At 48.8% G+C, this 18,345-nt stretch overlaps 1 protein-coding gene across 1 annotated transcript in view; it reads right to left on the bottom strand.

Moving 5' to 3' along the window:
* Window positions 1-18,345, bottom strand: part of WNK2 (WNK lysine deficient protein kinase 2) — a 128,199-nt gene that overhangs the window by 33,428 nt on the left and 76,426 nt on the right. Inside the window, exons 20-23 of the mRNA XM_064579853.1 lie at window positions 4,910-5,676; window positions 4,566-4,635; window positions 2,613-2,674; window positions 1,831-2,519 (exon numbers count right to left, since the gene is read on the bottom strand). Of these exons, the coding sequence (XP_064435923.1) occupies window positions 1,831-2,519; window positions 2,613-2,674; window positions 4,566-4,635; window positions 4,910-5,676 (1,588 nt within the window). The remainder of the gene's footprint in view (window positions 1-1,830; window positions 2,520-2,612; window positions 2,675-4,565; window positions 4,636-4,909; window positions 5,677-18,345) is intronic.

The following is an 18,345-nucleotide window of genomic DNA, read 5'->3' as shown; positions in this document are numbered from 1 at the left end:
TCCTGAGCTGTCCACCAGAGCCCTGGGCAGGCAGGCAGGGCGCGCAGCCGCAGGGCCCACGGACCAGGACCGCTCAGAGGCAACAGGTGCATTCAAGACTTCCAGTCTTCATCTGCACCAAGAGGGCCCCGCTGGGGGTCTCCTGCACACACACACACCCCCAACGACGCTGAGGGCACGAGGAAGAGCCTCAGGAGATCCAAGTTCTCACGACGCTGCCGCTTTGAGTGGTTGGGGAGTTCACATCTACGCTCACAACACACACCCTACAAACCCCAGTGAAGAGAAAAACAACCAGAACTGAGAGGCTGCCTCAGCCCTTCCAGCAAAGTGTCATTCCTCCGAGTGAGGGAGCCATAGGGGAGGCGTTGCAGATGACGCCACGTGAGCAAGGAGCAGCCAGGGTCCTGCCAGGGGGGCGCCCTGCACAGCCAATACCACCCCCTGGATACACGGCCATGAAAACCCAGGTGCAGAATTACTGACTGTGGGCGAGGGAAGCTTCTAGAACAAGCCAGAGAAGGGGACCCACTGGCCTAGCCCACAGCCACCGTGCTCGCCTGCCCGCTCGCCTGCCTAAAAACCCTGGGCCTGATGCCAGCCCCTCAGACGTGTCTGATGGGCCTGGCTGCCCTGGTCAGGGGGCTCAGCTCCTCCGCCACACCCGGGGCCCATCTTCTCAGTGCGTGGTTGGGAAACGGGGGTTTCTCGTGGCTGGACCACAGGAAGCAAATTCTGGTTTCACCTCTGTTATCCTCAATGCCTGCGAGACTTTAGGAAGATGATTCTAAACAGCAGATTGCTTTCTGCATCAGATTCGCCTCTGATGGGGTGATATTTTGAGGTGAAATTGCTGAGGGGGAGAGGGATGGCAGGTCACCGGGAGCATTGGACTCAGGAGGACCTGGGGGAGACCCCCACTCGGAGGCTCCTGTTCCTGGGGCTGCGGCAGGCATCTCAAAGCGCAGGGTTCCCGGGGCTCTAAGAACCACAAGTGGCCCCCAGCCCGGGCCGGGCACCACTGTCCCCCACGGTGCCCACGGGGTCTGAGCAAGCAAGGCTACCTTCTATCAGGTGCCGTCAGCTCCCCTCAATTCAGGTACAGAATCTCCCTGCCCCCTCCTAAACGGTCTCCCCTTTCCACTGGGATCCATGCCCCTCCAGCAGGCAAGAGCCTGGACTTACCGCTGACGCCCCGCTTCCTCAGACCCCCCCAAACCCTTCCTTTGACGCAACTCTGGATCTGGTCCCGCCCCCACCTCCAGGCCCTGCGCCCTGGGAGCCGGCGGCAGCTGGCCCCAGCCCCTCCCCCGGCCCCCCTCGTTGCTGTGGACCGCAGGCTCCCAGGGCGACCACCCCCGGAGTGAGAGTTTACAGGTGAGCCCCTCACCCCCGACGCCCCACAAGGACATCCATCCCTGGACCGAGCACCTCCTGCCTCCGAGTCCAGGGCTTGCTCCGTGCCAGGGCTCAGCGGCTGGCTGCCTGGGGCACCAGGAGGAGGGGGTTACGAGCGCCTGGCAAGTGCCCTAGGGCTGGTCCTGACACGGCGGCTGGGACAGGTCGGAGGGAGGCTGGAGCGCAGGGCCGGAGCGGGGGGAAGGAATAAGAGCGTCCCCAACACAGCGGGGCAAGTCACACTTGCTAGGGGAGAGTGCCAGCCCACCGAGGGCCACCACAAGAGAGCAGGGGCCAGATCAAGCCGCGGCAGGACTCTCGCCTCTGCCCTGTCCCCAGCACAGGCAGCCCCAGGGGGACACGGCGGGATCCCCGGCTTCAGCTGCGGACACTTCCCCGAGCCGCCCCCAGTGCCTGCTTCTCAGGACCTACTTCTCCCGAAGACTCTGCAGCTCCTTCCTGATGTCCGCATCCTCAATCTCCGAGTCGTTGTCGCTGCTGATGTAGGATGACTGGGAGTGGAAGGAGGTCACGCTGATGGTGGGCACCTTCACGCCCACTCTGCTGGGTGTCTCCGGCCCCGGGGAGCCGGCCCGTGAGGACCTGTGCAGGAAGGTGGTGGCCTTCTTCACCAAGTCACTGGCCACGCTGCCGCCACTGGGCAGGGAGGCGTGCTTCTGCGCGGGGGGTCTCCTGCGCGGACACTCATCCCCAGAGTCACTGGACACCGGCTCACCCGCGCCGACCTCGATGGACGAGGCTGTCTGCGCCCGCCGCACAGCCAGCTTCACGTCGGGGCTGTGGGGGGCCTCCTTCAGGTACACATCTGGGGGCGCTGAGTACCGCAGGCTGTGGGGGGAGCCCAGGGTCCACTCGTCCTGCATGCTGACCACCGAGAACCGGCCCACGGTTTTGGCTGGTGAGCTGCCGTCCTGCTGTCCTAGACGCTTCTGGGGGGACTCGGAGGCGAGAGTGCCCTGCATCTGGGGGAGGCCGGTCTGGCTGTCTTCCGTCAATGTCCCCAGGATGCTCAGTGTGGGCTGGGCTGAGGATTCCCCAGGGACCCCACTGCTGCGGTCTGCGGGCTCCAGATGTGCAGGGAAGGCAGAAGCAGGGACATCCTTGAGAAGGCGGGGAAAGGCAAAGTTCTCACCACGCTCCAGCAGAGAGGAAACCCCACCGACCAGCTGGGCGTCTCAGAGAACACTCCTTACCTGGGGAGCACTTGGAGCTATGGGCAAGCCTGAGGCCGTCACTTGGCTCAAAGATGCTGCTGCTGTAGGAACGTCAAAATCATTACTCAGGTTGGTGTGGAGGACAAGGGCAGGAGTAGGTACCCTCAAGCTGAATCAGATCAGTGAGAGGGCAGGCTGCCCCCCACCCAAGGAAGGGGGACCTGCAGTGTCTGTGCTCAGCAACTAGGAAAACCAAAAATATCCCAGGATGTCCTACCCCCCTTTTTTCTTAGGAGACCCCAATAACTTGGGGAAAGGAGGGTTCAGCCTATCACCACTCAGGTCCCCGGAGGCACCTGCTCGAGAACCTCGGGCACTACACCGCCCTCTACACATCTGATGGCATCGCCTGTCCCACCTGCGCCTTCTAGCCCCTGATGGCGTCAATCTGCGTCACAGGTCATCCCTACACACCTGACGTCTCCGCCCCGTCTCGCCTGTCCTCTCTACACCCGAAGGCCTCCCTGACATGACACCTCTGCTGATAAAAGGGTCTCAGGAGGCCCTGCATCAATAGCACCAGTCCCTGACCCTGCTGCTCCCGTGTCTGGGGAAAGACCCTGTCACCTGACGCTGTCTCTGTCTCCCCATCCACAGAGTGCAGACATGGCGGGGTATTTCTGACCCCCTTTCCCAGGACTGCTGAGTGACAGAGCAGAAGGAGCTGACGTGTGGGAGACTGGGGGAGCTGAGACCCGCACACAGCAAACGACAGCCACAGGCAGGCAGGGGCTGCGTGTCAGCCCGCGGCAGACGGACATGCTTGGAGCAGGGGTGACAGCCTCCGGCAAGGTTTGGGGGCTGTCCCTGCACAGACTCCTGGGGAGACCCAGACCCAGTGGCGTACACTCCTCACCCACAGGCAATGCCTGACGCCCATCCTTACCTACTCCCGGCAGTGGGGACCAGCCAACCTGTCTTTGTACAGCTCCAGGGACGGGGGGCTCACGGTCAACTACACTCCCTCTCTTTCTGGACAGCTCCGACCTCCAGAAACGTTTGCCTTTTCCAAACTAGAATCTGCTTCCTTGAGCTGCCCAATTCCGGCCCTCCGCGAGGAGTGCATTTGGGACTGGCTACAGCACCAGCCTCCCGGTGCCGCAGGAGGGGCCCAGAGTGCGCGTCTCAAGCACCGAAGTCAGATGAAGCAGGCACTCCTCGTACCTTCCAGCACGTTCCTGCTTTACCACCCGACCCTCACTTTCCCAGGGAAACGGCACACAGCTTCCGACCCCACTGCCGGCTGTCCCCCCGCCTCGACGGTGCGCCACCCAAGCATGCGGCATCCAGGGGTCGGACCAGATCCCGCAGGCCGCTCCCCTCATGCACACGGGCCTCATCTGCCTCGGACACACACCCAGGGGCCTCTCACGAGGTCAGCTGGATCCCTGTCTTGCTGATCTCCCGAGGAATTGCAGGCCAAGAAGAAACCCCACACCTTAGAAGATCAGACCAGCGCCCTTGGGCTGAGACACAGGTGTTCCCGCAGAAAGGGGACCCTCAGAGAAAGCCCCGATTCAGGAACTCGATGGCCCCAGCCTGACCGTTTCCACAGACCTGCGGGAAGCCCCCAGCCCCAGCCCTGCGCTCTACCAAAACGGCCTTCAACGCCTTGTAACCTTCTCAAGAACAGGGGCTAGGGGGTACCTGCCAGAGCGCTTTGAGAGCACGGCTGCTGACAGCCCTAGTCACAGCCCGACACCCAGCCATCCGGGCTTTCACCCATTTCTACGGAGAACTTTCTCACCTTGGGGCATGAGCATGTCACGGTTTGTAAGGAGACATAGTGGGCTTTAACCTACACCTCACGATGGGCTCCTGCTATGTCTGAGTCCTACCCAAGATGCTATGGGGATGAAGGATGCAGATGCAGGAAGGCTGGTAGCACCTCGTGAGCACTGGGGTTCTGACGGGTGACCTGGGGCTCATTACCTGTCACTGGCGAGGACCCAGCCTGGTCCAGCGCAGCCCCCAGCCCCGGAGCGGTTTCTGACTTTCCCAGCTGGAGGAAGAAATAGAAAGAGCCATGAGTCTCGCCTGCTGAGCTCTGCAGCTACCCAGCGGATCTCCTGTATGGAAGCCGGGCTCCTCCCCGGGCCGCCCCAAGCAGACCCCATCCAGGCCAGGTCCCAACCCTGCACACACACCCCAGTTCCCCAAATGAGCCACTCTGGCAACACGCACGGGGTGGGCCTCTGAGAACGGGACAGTCAGGGCCAAGAGCGGCAGCTCTGCGTGCCCAGGGAGCCCGCCACCCCGGTGGGACCAGGACTCACCACAGGCTGGGGCTCCAGGGCCAAGTCTCGGTCCCCCACCTCCACGGGGGTCCCAGCCGAGGCTGAGGAGGTGGGCATGTGCTCCTGGTAAAGCAGAGTTCGGAGCTTCTCGTCCAGGCTCTTGATGGTGCTGTCCACAAAGCCCACCCTGGGGGGCGGCCCCTCCCCATCTGACTCCAAGGCTGAGGGTGGCTGGGGGGGCATGGTGGGCCCCAGGGGGGGGCTGGGGATCGGGGGGGTGGCCAAGCTGATGGCCCCCACCGCAGGGGGGAGTGGGGGCAGGGGCTGGCCCAGGGCAGGCTGAGGGGTCCCACTGGGGGCACTGGGTGCAGGGGCCGGAGCCCACAAGGGCTCGCCCTGGGCAGTGGCCTCCCTGGTTGAGGTGGGCTCTCCCAAACCTGTGCGGTAACGGGGGGCCTCCAGAGGTGGGGCACAAGGCCCTGCGCCCGCACCCAGAGGCTGTGCAGCAAGCTGGGTGTCTTGAGTCTCTGCCAGTGGCTGAGGAGTCTCGCGCTCACTGGCCGTCCCCTGAGAGGTCCCCGGACCCCCTGCCTGCACAGCAGTCCCCACTGCTGGCTCTGGCCTGGGGCTGGCAGCTGGTGCAGCCGTGTCCTGGGGCAGAGCAGTCACAGGAGGGGAGGATGGTGCCAAAGGGGCTGGGGCGCCACCAGGGATGTCCCTGGGGCCTGCTTGGCTCAGAGGCTGCGGACTGGCTGGGAAGCTGGATTTGTCCTTCAAGGACAGCTGGTCTTTACAGGGCGCGGCATCTAGAAGAAACAGGAGAAACGCCTCTGCACCAGCCTACTGTGGTCCTATTTACCTGGCACGTCTCTGGCCAGAAAGATGCCTCCTACGACCTGCAGGCCCCGCACACTGGCCTTCCGTCCTTCTCCCCAGTGCACCAGCTTCACACACGGGCTGCCCCTGCCTGAGATGCCTTCCGAGGTCCTGCAGCAGCCTGGCTTCTCTCTTCAGGCCTCCGTCCCACCACTGTCCCCTCAGCAGAGGCATGCCCACTCCCTTCCCTTCGCTCTTCCTGCAGCACTTGGCCGTCAGGCATAACCCACTCCTCCGAGCCCCCACCTGCTAGGGGAGCTACATGAACCGCGGCCCTGCTATCCTTTCCACCGGCCCATCCCACAGCGCCATAAAATGAACTTATGGAAGCAAGGTGTCTGCCCAGTGAGGACCACACCCTCCCCCGCCCCCGAGTGAGCAGCAACGTCCCACGAACAGGCTTCGGTGAGGTCAGAAGCACACACCAGCTTCGGTAGGTCAGAAGCGCCCTACCAGGGGCTGGGAAGGGATCATCGGGAGGAACCCTGGGAACCGGGCGATGGAACACGGCTCAGCGGCCTCCTGCCCAGGACCTCCCCGCGCCTGGAACATCCAGAGGACGCAGGAGGTCCTGTCTCCCGAACGGACTTGTCCTTTGAACCTACTTCACTTAAAACTGCATAAAACAAAAATGAGAAGCTTACCAAGATCAAGTGGGGAGGGAGAGCGCCGGGATCCCCCGCCCCCGGACTCACATTGCCCCTCCCCGAGCAGGTCACAGAACTCCACATCTGGTTTTCTCTACAGCATCGCCATGTAAACATGTGCTCTAAACACCACGGCTCAGTTCTCCCTGATTTTGAATATCGTGTCAACCGGCCCATGTTCCTTCCTTCCTGTCTGGCTTCTCTCTCGCCACCGTATCCGGGAGGCGCGTCCGCATAGTTTCACTCCCTGACGCTCCCACGACTTCGAGCCATTGAGCTGCTAGTGTGACCCGCTTGCTGCCCGTCTGGGACACAAGTGACACACATGTGTGAGTCTGCCTGGGCTCATCTGCCGGGCATACAGCCCACACGGGGCTGCTGGGTCGGGGGGCTGCAGCCTACAGGAGGGGGTGCCCGAGCCGCCCCCAGAGCGGCCCCTGTGCTCCCGCTCCCCCACATCATCCTGGGCAGCGTAACAGCGCCTAACGTGATTTCGCTGTTTCTTTTATTGTGGTGGAGCACTCAACACACGATCAACCCTCTCGGCAAAATTTTAGGTGTACATGCAGTGCTGGTGTCTGCAGGCTCGGGGCTGCGCGGCCAGTCTCGACAGCTCCCACCCCGCACAACTGAAACTCCATCCCTCGAACGGCACCCCCGCCCTTCGCTCCGCTCCGCTCCCGTGAGTTCCAGGACTCTTGGGGGCCCTGTCAGCGTCAGCAGTGTTTGTCTTTTGGTGACCGACTGATCTCACTTAGCATAATGTCCTCAAGGTTCGTCCAGGTTGTTCCCAAACGGCAGGATTTTCTTTTTCAAGGATGAACACTATGTCCTTGTAAGTAGCTGCCACATTTCATTCATCCATCCATGGAACATTTAGGCCGTTTCCGTATCTCGGCTAATGTGAATAGTGCCGCAGTGGACGTGAGGGTGCAGATATCTCTGGGATACCGATTTCATGTCCTGCGGCTAGGCACCCAGAGGGATCACTGGATCAGAGGGTAGCTCTTTCTAACTTTCTGAGGAACCTCCATACGGTTCTCCAGAGTGGCAGCACCAGCTTGCATTCCCACCAAGAGCGCACGAGGGCTCCCCTTTCTCCACATCCTCACCAATACCGATCTTCTTCTGTTTTTTATATTAGCCGTCCTGACAGGCACTCAGTGCTATCTCCGTGCTTTTCGTTTGCATCTCCCTGGGAACAAATTAAACTGAGCACCTCTTGGGTTAATCTGGATACCTGCTTTCACACCATACCTGTCCACGTCCCTTGTCTGTCTTTCCGTAGAGGTGTCATGCTTTCCTTTTTGATGGACAGGAGTTCTGTATGTGTGCGGGATAAGAACATTTTGTTGCTTACACGTATTGTAAATATCTTCTCTCACACTGCAATTTGCCTATTTGCTCAATTAGTCTTTTAGTGAACAATACTTACTCATTTTAATGTAATCAAATGTAACCAACTTTTAGCCAGTCTTTCCTTTAGCACTTTTTGTGAAGATGTTCTAGGTCACTTGTACACTGAGAGTCACAATCCACTTGTAATGAGTTTTACAGTATGAGGTTAGAAGCAAGGATTATTCTCCCAGTGTGGAGAGCCCATAGTCCCAACTCTTTGTTTTGTTTTGTTTTTTTAAAGATGTTATTTATTTGACAGAGAGAGACACAGCGAGAGAGGGAACACAAGCAGGGGGAGTGGGAGAGGGAGAAGCAGGCTTCCCGCGGAGCAGGGAGCCCGATGCGGGGCTCAATCCCAGGACCCTGGGATCATGACCTGAGCTGAAGGCAGACACTTAACGACTGAGCCACCCAGGTGCCCCTCTTTGTTTTGTTTTTAAAGAGTTTTTTTTAGATAGAGACAGAGCATGCGTGGGGGGGAAGGGCAGAGGGAGAGGGACTAGCAGACTCCCCACTAGGCGCAGAGCCCACCTCGGGGCTGGATCCCAGGACCCTGAGCTCACAACCTTATCCGACTGTGCCACCCAGGACCCCCAACTCTCTTTTTTGTTTTCAAGATCACCCTGTCCTCACGGCCCAGGAGTCAGGCCGTTCTTGTCAGTCGAGCGGGCGTGCCTCTAGATGCTTTTACTCCACTGCTCAGTGTACTCCTCTTCCAGTGCCACAGTGTTTCCATAGTCGTGGGTTTACATAATTAGTCCCGACACTCGACAGAACCATTTCTTTCCTCTAAGAGAGTATCTTGGTTTTTCCTGGCCTTTGCGTTTCCACAAATACTATATAATCAGCTTGTCAATGCCCATAAAATATTGTTACAATTTTAACTGGGACAACACTGAATCTACAAATCCATTTGGGGAGAAGTAATGTGTTTACACTATTGAGTCTTCTAATCCATGAACATGGTATATATCTTTTCATTCATTTCTTTTTAAGTTTCTCTCAGTGTTTAAAGGTTTGGAGTATAATGGACTTATTTTTTGTTAGATCCATCTCTATTTGATGTTTGGTATTATTATGTTAGCACAAATGGGAATTTTTCTAAATTTCACTTTCTAACTATTGCTAGTATAGAAAAATAACTTTTATTTAGCTAACTCACTAAACTCAATTTTAATTTGTAAGTTTTAATTTCCACATATGTGCCATATAGTCACTTTGTCAATAAATAATAATTTATTTCTTCCTTTCAAATCCTGACATCTTTTTAAAGTAATAATTAAGTGCCATTAAACACAGGTTAAAAAAAAAATTATTATTACCACAAATACTATTACACAATAATTTACACCTCAAAATGGGAACCAAGTTTTAGCACACATTCCTTGGAAAGAATTATAATTTGGCCCCAAACAGTAATTTCATATCAAGGGCTTCTTCGTAAAAGATCATATTGTTCTGTTCAAATGTTGAATAAAAGGTAATAATGTTAAAAGAAACATCACCTTTTACGAAACACCCATATGGAATGACATTAAAAAATCAGAATAATCATTCAGCTCTGAGCATCTATTATGGAAGCCTACCTTAAGTTGGTACCAACTCAAAAAAGCCAAAATTTACTTTGGGAAACCTTGTTTTGAGAGGAATGAATTTTCTTCAAATGAAAAAATAAAGCTACTGTACTATTACCGTAACACCTCCAAAAATATTTACAAAAAGTGGACAGGGAACTAGCTCTTAAATTTGACTGCAGATTGAACTCACTTGGAGGAGCAAAAGATGACAACACTGGGTCCCATCTGCAGAAATTCCGATTTTACCATACGAGGCATACTTCTTCAATCCTGCTGCTTTCCTTTCTCTCTTTTTATTATTTCTTTTTCCCCTTCTCCTCTTCCTCACCCTCACTCCATGCTTGTCCTTCTTTTCCTTCCTGATGTCTTACCCCACATTGCACTAAGCCCTCCAGTAGACAGTGGAAATAAGTGGTGATAATTGGTATTCTGTTGTTCTCCATCTCAAAAAGAAAACATTCAACACATCACTATTAGAAATACTTGCTTTTTAAATAGATATTGTCAAATTAAACTAATTCACTTTTAACCTATCTTCCTATTATCCAAAGGCTATCTTCCTATTATCCAAAGGCATTAATAGACTTTGAATCTTATGAAATGCCTTCTTCCATTTACTGAGATGATCACATGCTTCTCCTTTAATCTGTGCCTCTGGCAGCTACCATTTCCCTCTCTGGTTCTATGAACTTTTTTTTTTTTTTTTCCAGACATCATAGAGTATTTGTCTTTCTCCCTCTGGCTTATTTCACTTAGCATGATGACCTCCACGTTCATTCATGTTGTCACAAACAGCAAGATCTCCTTGTTTTTATGGCTCAGTAGTATTCCACTGTATATATTTACCACATTTTCTTTATTCATTCAAGTGTTAACACTTAGCTTGTTTCCATATCTTGGCTATTGTGAATAATGTTGCAAGGAACACGGGGGTACAGATATCTCTTCAAAATAGTGACTTCATTTCTTCAGATCTATACCCAGAAGTGGGATTGCAGGATCATATGGTAGTTTTATTTTTTTGAGTAACTTCCACACAATTTTCTATAATGGCTTTACCAGTGTGTATTCCCACCAGCAATATACAAGGTTTCCCTTTCTCCCCATGTCCTTGCCAACAATTGTTATCTATGGTCTTTTTGAAAACAGCCATCCTGACAGGTGTGAGGCAATATCTCGTTGTGGTTTTGATTTGCATTTCCCTGATGATTAGTGGTGTTGAGTACCTGTTCATATATCTCTTGGCAATTTCTATGACTTCCCTGGAAATACATCTATTCAGATTCTTTACATATTTTAAATTGGATTATTTGAGGGATCTTTTGTTTTTGCTATTGAGTTGTGTGAGTTCCTTACTTTAGATACTGCCCCTTATCAGATACATAATTTGTAAATATTTTCTCATTCTGTAGGATGCCTTCTCACTTTCTTTTGCTGTACAAAAGCTTTTTAGTTTGATGTAATCCCAGTTACATTTTTTAACAATTTTTGCTTTTGTTTCTTGTGTTTTTAGTGTCATATTCATTGTCAATGATTTTTTTCCTGTTTTCTTCTAGAAGTTTTATGATATCAGGTCTTTAATCCATTTTGAGTGGATTTCTGTAAGTGGTGTAAGATGAGGGTCCAATTTCATTCTTCTATATGTAGATAGCCAGGTTTCCCAGAACCATTTATTGAAAAGACTATCCTTTCCCCTTGTGTATACTTGGCACCCTTGTCATAGATTAGTTGACCATACATTCATCTCTTTTTTTTTTTTTTTAAAGATTTTATTTATTTATTTGAGAGAGTGAGAGAGCACAAGTCGGGGTTGGGGGAGGACAAATAGACTCCTCACTGAGCAGGGAGCCCGATGCGGGGCTCAATCCCAGCACCCTGGGATCATGACCTGAACCGAAGGCAGATGCTTAACCAACTGAGCCACCAGGCGCCCTGGGAGTCTGACTCTTGATTTCAGCTCAGGTTGTGGTCTCAGGGTCGTGGAATCAAGCCCTGCTTAGGCTCTCTACACTCAGTGCAGAGTCTGCTTCAGATTCTCTTTCACCCTCTCCCCCTCCAACTCGTGCTCTCCCTTCTCTCAAAATAAATAAATAAAATCTTAAAAAGATGTTTGGAAGAATTCACCAGTGGTCTGGACTTTTATTTGTTGGGAGATTTCTGATTACTGATTTAATGTCCTTACAGTTATAGATCCATTCAGATTTTCTATTTTTTTCATGATTCAATCTTCATAGGCTTTGTGTGTAAGTGTAGAAATTTATCCATTTTTCCTAGGTTATCCAATATGTTAGCCTAACTGTTCATGGTAGTTTCTCATGATTCTTTGTATTACTATGGAATCAGTTGTGACATCTCTTTCAGTTCTGATTTTGAGTCCTTTTTTTCTTAGTTTAGCTAAAGGTATGTCAATTTTTTTTTTTTAAGATTTTATTTATTTATTTGACAGAGAGAGAGCACAAGTAGGCAGAGAGGCAGGCAGAGGGAGGGGGAGAAGCAGGCTCCCCACTGAGCAGGGAGCCCAACGCAGGGCTCAATCCTAGGACCCTGGGATCATGACCTGAGCCGAAGGCAGACGCTTAACCGACTGAGCCACCCAGGTGCCCCAATTTTGTTTACATTTTCAAAAAAGCTTGCTCTTCATTTCATTTATGTTTTGTATTGTTTTTCTGGCCCACTTATTTCTGCACTTATCTTTGTTGTTTCCTTCTTTCTGCAAACTTTGCGCTTGGATTGCTTTTCTTTTTCCAGTTCTTGGAGGTGTGAAGTTAGATTTTCTTGTTTCTTAATGTAGACTTTTATCACTATAAACTTTCCTCTTAAAACTGCTTTTGGTACATCTCATAAGTTTTGGTATTTTCATTTGTCTCAAAGTATTTTATTATTTCCCTTTTCACTTCTTCTTTGACCCACTGTTTATTCAGAAGTATGTTTTATAGTTTCCATGTATTTGTGCATTCTCCTGCCTCCCTCCTGTCACTGATTTCTAGTTTCATACCATATAGTCAAAAAAGACAACAATGTGATTTCAATCCTTTTACATTTGTTAAGACCAATTTCATGATCTAACAAATGATCTATCCTGGAGAATTTTCCATGTTTGTTAAGATTGTGTATTCTGCTACTGTTTGAGGTGGGAAGGAGGTATTCTGTACATGCCTGTTAAATCCATTTATAATAAAATGCCATTCCAGTCAATATTTCCTTATTGACTTTGATCTATCCATTGTTGAAATACCATTGTGAGGTATTTAAATCTATACTGTCTATATCTTTTAATTGGTGAACTTAATCCATTTACATATAAAGTAATTATTGATAAGTAAGGACTTACTATTGCCATCTTATTGTTTTCTGGCAGTTTTATAGTTCCTTTATTCCTTTCTTCCTCTCTTGCTGTCTTCCTTTGTGATTTGATGATTTTTTGTAGTGTTATGCTTTGTTTCCTTTCTCTTTATTTTGTATATTAGAGCTATTTGTGATAACTATGAGCCTTACTTTAAAAACATAGTTATGGGCCCCTGGGTGGCTCAGGCATTAGGTGTCTGCCTTCGGCTCGGGTCATGATCCCAGGGTCCTGGGATCAAGTCCCACATCGGGCTCCCTTCTCGGCGGGAGGCCTGCTTCTCCCTCTCCCACTCCCCCTGCTTGTGTTCCCTCTCTCACTGTGTCTCTCTCTGTCAAATAAATAAAATCTTTAAAAAAATAATAAGTAAATAAATAAATAAAAATATAGTTATAACAGTTCATTTTAAGCTGATAACTTCAATTGCATACTGAAACTCTACACTTATACTTCCCCCACACACGTTTTTATGTTTTGATAACACAATGTACATCTTTTTTATATTTTGTATCCATTAAAATTATTGTAACTATGGTTTTTTTAATACTTTTGTCTTTTAACATTTATACTAGATTTAAGTGATTTAGACACAGCCATCATATTCTGAATGAGTATGTGCTTTTACCAGTAAGTTTTATACTTTCATGTGTTTTCACGTTACTAATTAGCATCCTTTTACTTCAGCCTGAAGAACTTTCCTTAGCATTTCTTCTAAGGCAGGTATAGTGGTGAACTCCCTCAGCTTTTGTCTGAGAAAGTCTTTATTTCTCCTTCATTCCTGAATGACAGCTTTGCCAGTATTCTTAGTTGTCAGTTTTTTACTTTCAGCACTTCAAATATGTCATTCCATTCTCTCCTGGCCTACAAGGTTTCTGCTGTGAAATCTGCTGAAAGCCTTGCAGGTATTCACTTGTTTGAAATGAAGTGGGTTTCTTCCCATGTCTTGCTGTGTTCAAAATTATCACTGTCTTGATTTTCGATAGTTTAATGTGTCTTGGTGAATTTGGGTCGAATCTGTTTGGGGTCCTGTGAGATTCAAGTGCCTGGATGTACATATCTCTTTCTAGATTTGGGAATTTTCTTAAATAAGCTTTCTGCCCTTTCTTTCTCTTTTCTTTTGGGTCTCCCACAATGCAAATATTAGTTGCTTGATGGTGCCCCGTAATTCACATAGGCTTTCTTCACTTTTTTTTTCATTCTTCTTTCTTTTTTCTCCTATGACTATATAATTTCAAATGACCTGTCCTGATGTTCACAAATTCTTTCTTCTGCTTGATCAAGTTTGATATCCATGCTGTCTATTGCATTTTTTTCATTTCATTCATTGTATTCTTCAGCTCCAATATTTATTTGGTTCTTTTCATGACTTCTGTTTCTCTACTGAACTTCTCATTTTCTTCACATACTTTTTTCCTGATTTTGTTGAGTTCTTTACACGTAGTCTGTTAACCTTAAAAACAAATCTGTCAGAGCACCTGGGTGGCTCAGTCACTAGGCGTCTGCCTTCGGCTCAGGTCATGATCCCAGGGCCCTGGGATCGAGCCCCGCATCAGGCTCCCTGCTCAGCGGGAAGCCTGCTTCTCCCTCTCTCACTCCCCCTGCTTGTGTTCCTTCCCTTACTTTGTCTCTCTCTGTCAAATAAATAAAATCTTGTAAAAAATATTTTAAAAATATATTTAAAAACATAAAACTGTCAGTTATTTTACCAGCAAATATGGGTTTATTTGGGAATAAGAGAGAATTGCAATCTGGCAAAAGCAAGCTATGACAAAAGCATAGGCAAGTTGGGAGAACAAAAGGAGAAGAGGCTCTTTTAGAGAGGAAAGGGGGTGTAGGGAGGGGCTGTTGTAAACTAAAAGCCTATTGGAGCGAACTGGGAGCTGGAAGTATAGTGGCCTCTCACTAGCTGAGCTGTGACTGCCTCTCATTGACTGGGCTGTTGCGGGGATGGAAGAAAACTTCCTCCCTCCTGCGGGAGTAGTAAAGTAGCATCCACCTGTGAGGTCCTTCTCTTCCTATTGGATCTGTAATTGACAACCAGTGCTTGGTGTGAGAGCTCCCCCTGCCAGCCTCTGAACTCCATTCTAGACAAGGTTTCCTTTTATTTTCACAGTTTTCTTGTAGCTCACCAAACTGCCTTAAAATAGTAAGTTTGAATCCTTTGACAGTTCATACATCTTCAACCTCTGGGATCTGTTACAGGAAAAGTATTGTGTTCCTTTGGTGGTGTCATGTTTCCCTGCTTTTTTGTTTCTTGTAGCCTTGTGTTGCTAACTTTGCATTTGATGAACACAGTCATCTCTTGTAGCCTTTACAGATGGGTTTTGGTTGGGGAAGACCACCTGTGAGTGGGTGCAGGATACCAGCTGTGGTGGTTCCAGCTACAGGACAGGCCCAGCAGTGTAGTCTCTGTGCAGATCTATCAGCCAAGGTGAGCGTCAGCACAGGTGGCAGGGACCCTAAACTAAACTGCAGGTGGCTGCAGTGGCCGTGCGGGCTGTTGGGGTCTTCAATGGTGAAGGCTGCTGGGTACCTCCTGACCTTTTTCTGCCATGGGATGTTGCAGCTAAGGTGATCCATCCCGGGGGGTGGGTCCAGCTGGTGGGCACCCTCATAGAGTGGCGGCACTGGTGTCTGATGTGCAGGTGCCCATGGCCCAGACACTGAACAGGGGTCTGGAGTGCAGGCACTCACAGAGGGATGATGGCTCCAGGTTCCGGAGCACTGCCTAGCCCACAGTGATGATGGCCCCAGTGCCTCGGGTGCATGAGTGTGGAGTTGCCATAGAGCTGAAGTCTGAAGCACCGGTGCACCCAGAGCAGCCAGGGGCCTGGGATCTGCACAGGGCTGGGGAGGCAGCAGGCAGTCCTGATCTGAGGAGACTGCACAAGAGAGCAGATCCTTCTGGAAAGGGGGTGCAGCAGCATCTCCTTCCCTAGGGGGTCTATGGTAGCAATGGCCGTTGGTTATGCCCGTGGCAAAAACTATGTCTTTTGTGAAGCAGGCCACTGGGGTCTGCCAACTAGCGTATGAGTCCTCTGCTGTGAAAGCTGTGGGGAGCCCAGGCAGCCACAGGGGCTACCAAGGTCCTCCAAGGTCCTCCCCAGAGCATGCCACTGGGGCCCATGATGGCACCCACCATGGGACTCAGAGAGCCCCACCTTATTTTTTGATCCTAGCCATTTCCTGATGTCTCACATAAGCCTGTCTCCCCAGCGATCCTTTCTATGCAGTAGCATTTTTGCTCCACTATGTTGCCAAAGGTTCTTAACTGGACACTTGAGCCCTCCCAAGGCTGTTTCCATTAATGGATAGATGTCTTAGTGTTTGTATGGGGGTATGAAGGCTGGTACCTCCTATGCTGCATCCTGCTGACATCACTCCTTCCAGTTATCCTTGGAGGGGCCTGTTTCTCTCTCTGTGGTTTTAATCTGAGCAGAGTTCTCTACTCCTTACATGAATTCCATTTGTCCTTTCCCTTTTTTTCAACAGCTATCACCTATTTTCCAACATCTGGCTGAGTTCATCCATTTCACTCTGATGAACATTTGTTGGCTGAGACAATGCAGCATCCACCCCTCCCTCATGTGGCAGGGAACAACTGTCCCTATTTCCAACTCCAGGGATATGCACCTGTCTGTGCATCCAGCCACCTGTCCACATAATTGCTTCAGAGACAGGACTCCTAGTTCTGCAGGGTGGACTCTGGCCCAGAACTTCAGAATCTTTCTGAACAGAAAAAGTTCTCTTTTCTGCCTGTATTTCACCCTGGAAGACAACACCCTGAGCTCTTCCAGAAATCTTGCCACCACAAAGGACAAGTGTGAGAGGGTTTTTAATTACTGATTTTTTAAAAAAATATTTATAGCACTTTTCAGAGTTTCTGTATCTTCTTACGTAAGTTTGGTAAGTTATATTTCTCCAAGACATCATCCATGTTTTGAAATTTATTGGCATGCAGTTACACATAATATATTTTCCTCTTTTTCTCAGTGTTAGTCAGACTACAGCAATTCCTGAGATTGTGCCTTGTCTTTTCTATAGTCAGTCTCATCAGGGGCACACCAATTTTATTAGACATTTCAAAGAGCCAATTTCAAGCTTTGTTAACACTCTTTTGTATGTTTGTTTTATATTTTATTAATTTGTACTCTTATCTGTTGTATTTCCTCTTTATTTGGGTTTTTCTTTTTGTATCGGACATTATTTTTAGCCCTTTCTCCTTTCTAATATATGCATTCCTGCAAAATTATAGCTTTAGCTGCATGCCCAAGTTTTGATATGTAATATTTTTATTTGCATGATTTTCATGTCCTTAACCAGAGTATTTTTTTAATTTCCATTATAATTTCTTCTTTGCTTCATGGGATATTTATAAGTGCATTTTCTTTATATATATATATATATATATATATATATAAAAGCACAATTCTTTTTTTTTTTTTAAAGATTTTATTTATTTATTTGAGACAGAGAGCACATGAGAGGGGGAGGGTCAGAGGGAGAAGCCTCAGCAGGGAGCCTGATGCGGGACTCGATCCCGGGACTCCAGGATCATGACCTGAGCTGAAGGCAGTCGCTTAACCGACTGAGCCACCCAGGCGCCCTATAAGCACAATTCTTAACTGAAAAATATAAAGAGACTTTTTAGGGATCTCTTGTTTTTGAATTCCAGCTTCTGTCCAAATGTAGTTGGAGAACATGCACTGAATGATTTTAATCCTTTGGAATTTATTGAGATTTGCTTTGTGTCCTGCATATAGCTAATTTAAAAATACTCTATGTGGACTTAAAAACAAATGTGTATTCTTCGGCCACTGGGTGTTCTACATACAGACCAATATTGTTAATTCTATTGTTAAAATCCATTATATCCTTATTGATTTTTGTCGTCGTGTTCTAAAGGTTAAAACTCGCATAACAATTGCAGGTCTATTTCTTCATTTACTTCTGTCAGTTTTTGCTTTATATATGTTGAGGCTATGTTATTAAAGACACACAAATATGGAATTATTCTTTCTTCCTGGAGAGCTGAACTTTTCACCATTATGTCTGCCTTAAAGCCTATTTTGTCTGATACAAAAAGAGCTACACTAGCTTTCTTTAGTATTTGCATGCCGTGCTTTTTCCATTTCTTTATGTTACCTTTTTGTATTCTTAGGTCTTAGTTTGTTATTGGTTTGTTCTCTTTTTTCACATTTGGCAATCTTTGATATTTAGTCCATTTATATTTAATTACTGATCTATTTGGGTAAAAACTACCATCTTACTAATGATTTTCTATGTGTCATGCATGTTCGATGTTACTTTTTCTCTCCTTCCTTATCTTTTGTGTTTTAAGAATTCTTCCCCACTACACCCCACCACGAGTGTGTGAGTGATCTACTATTTTATAATTCCCACAGGATCATTCTAGAGACAACAATACACATACTTTTGGGGGAGATTTTTCACTATAAATTCAATCTTTTTAACTGACACAGGAGCATTCAGGTTAACTATTCCATCTTGGATGAGTTTTAGCAGGTTGTGGCTTTTGTGGAATTAGTCCATTTCATCTAAGTTGTTAAATTCATGTGGGTAGGTTTGTTCATAGTATTCCATGACTATGATTCCATGATTATTATTCTTTTA

The sequence above is a fragment of the Mirounga angustirostris genome, unplaced genomic scaffold, assembly GCF_029215605.1.
Source record: "Mirounga angustirostris isolate CCGP_5_RB_7025 unplaced genomic scaffold, mMirAng1.0.hap1 SCAF_15, whole genome shotgun sequence".
NCBI lineage: Eukaryota > Metazoa > Chordata > Mammalia > Carnivora > Phocidae > Mirounga > Mirounga angustirostris.
This window is presented reverse-complemented; position numbering and strand designations above follow the sequence as displayed.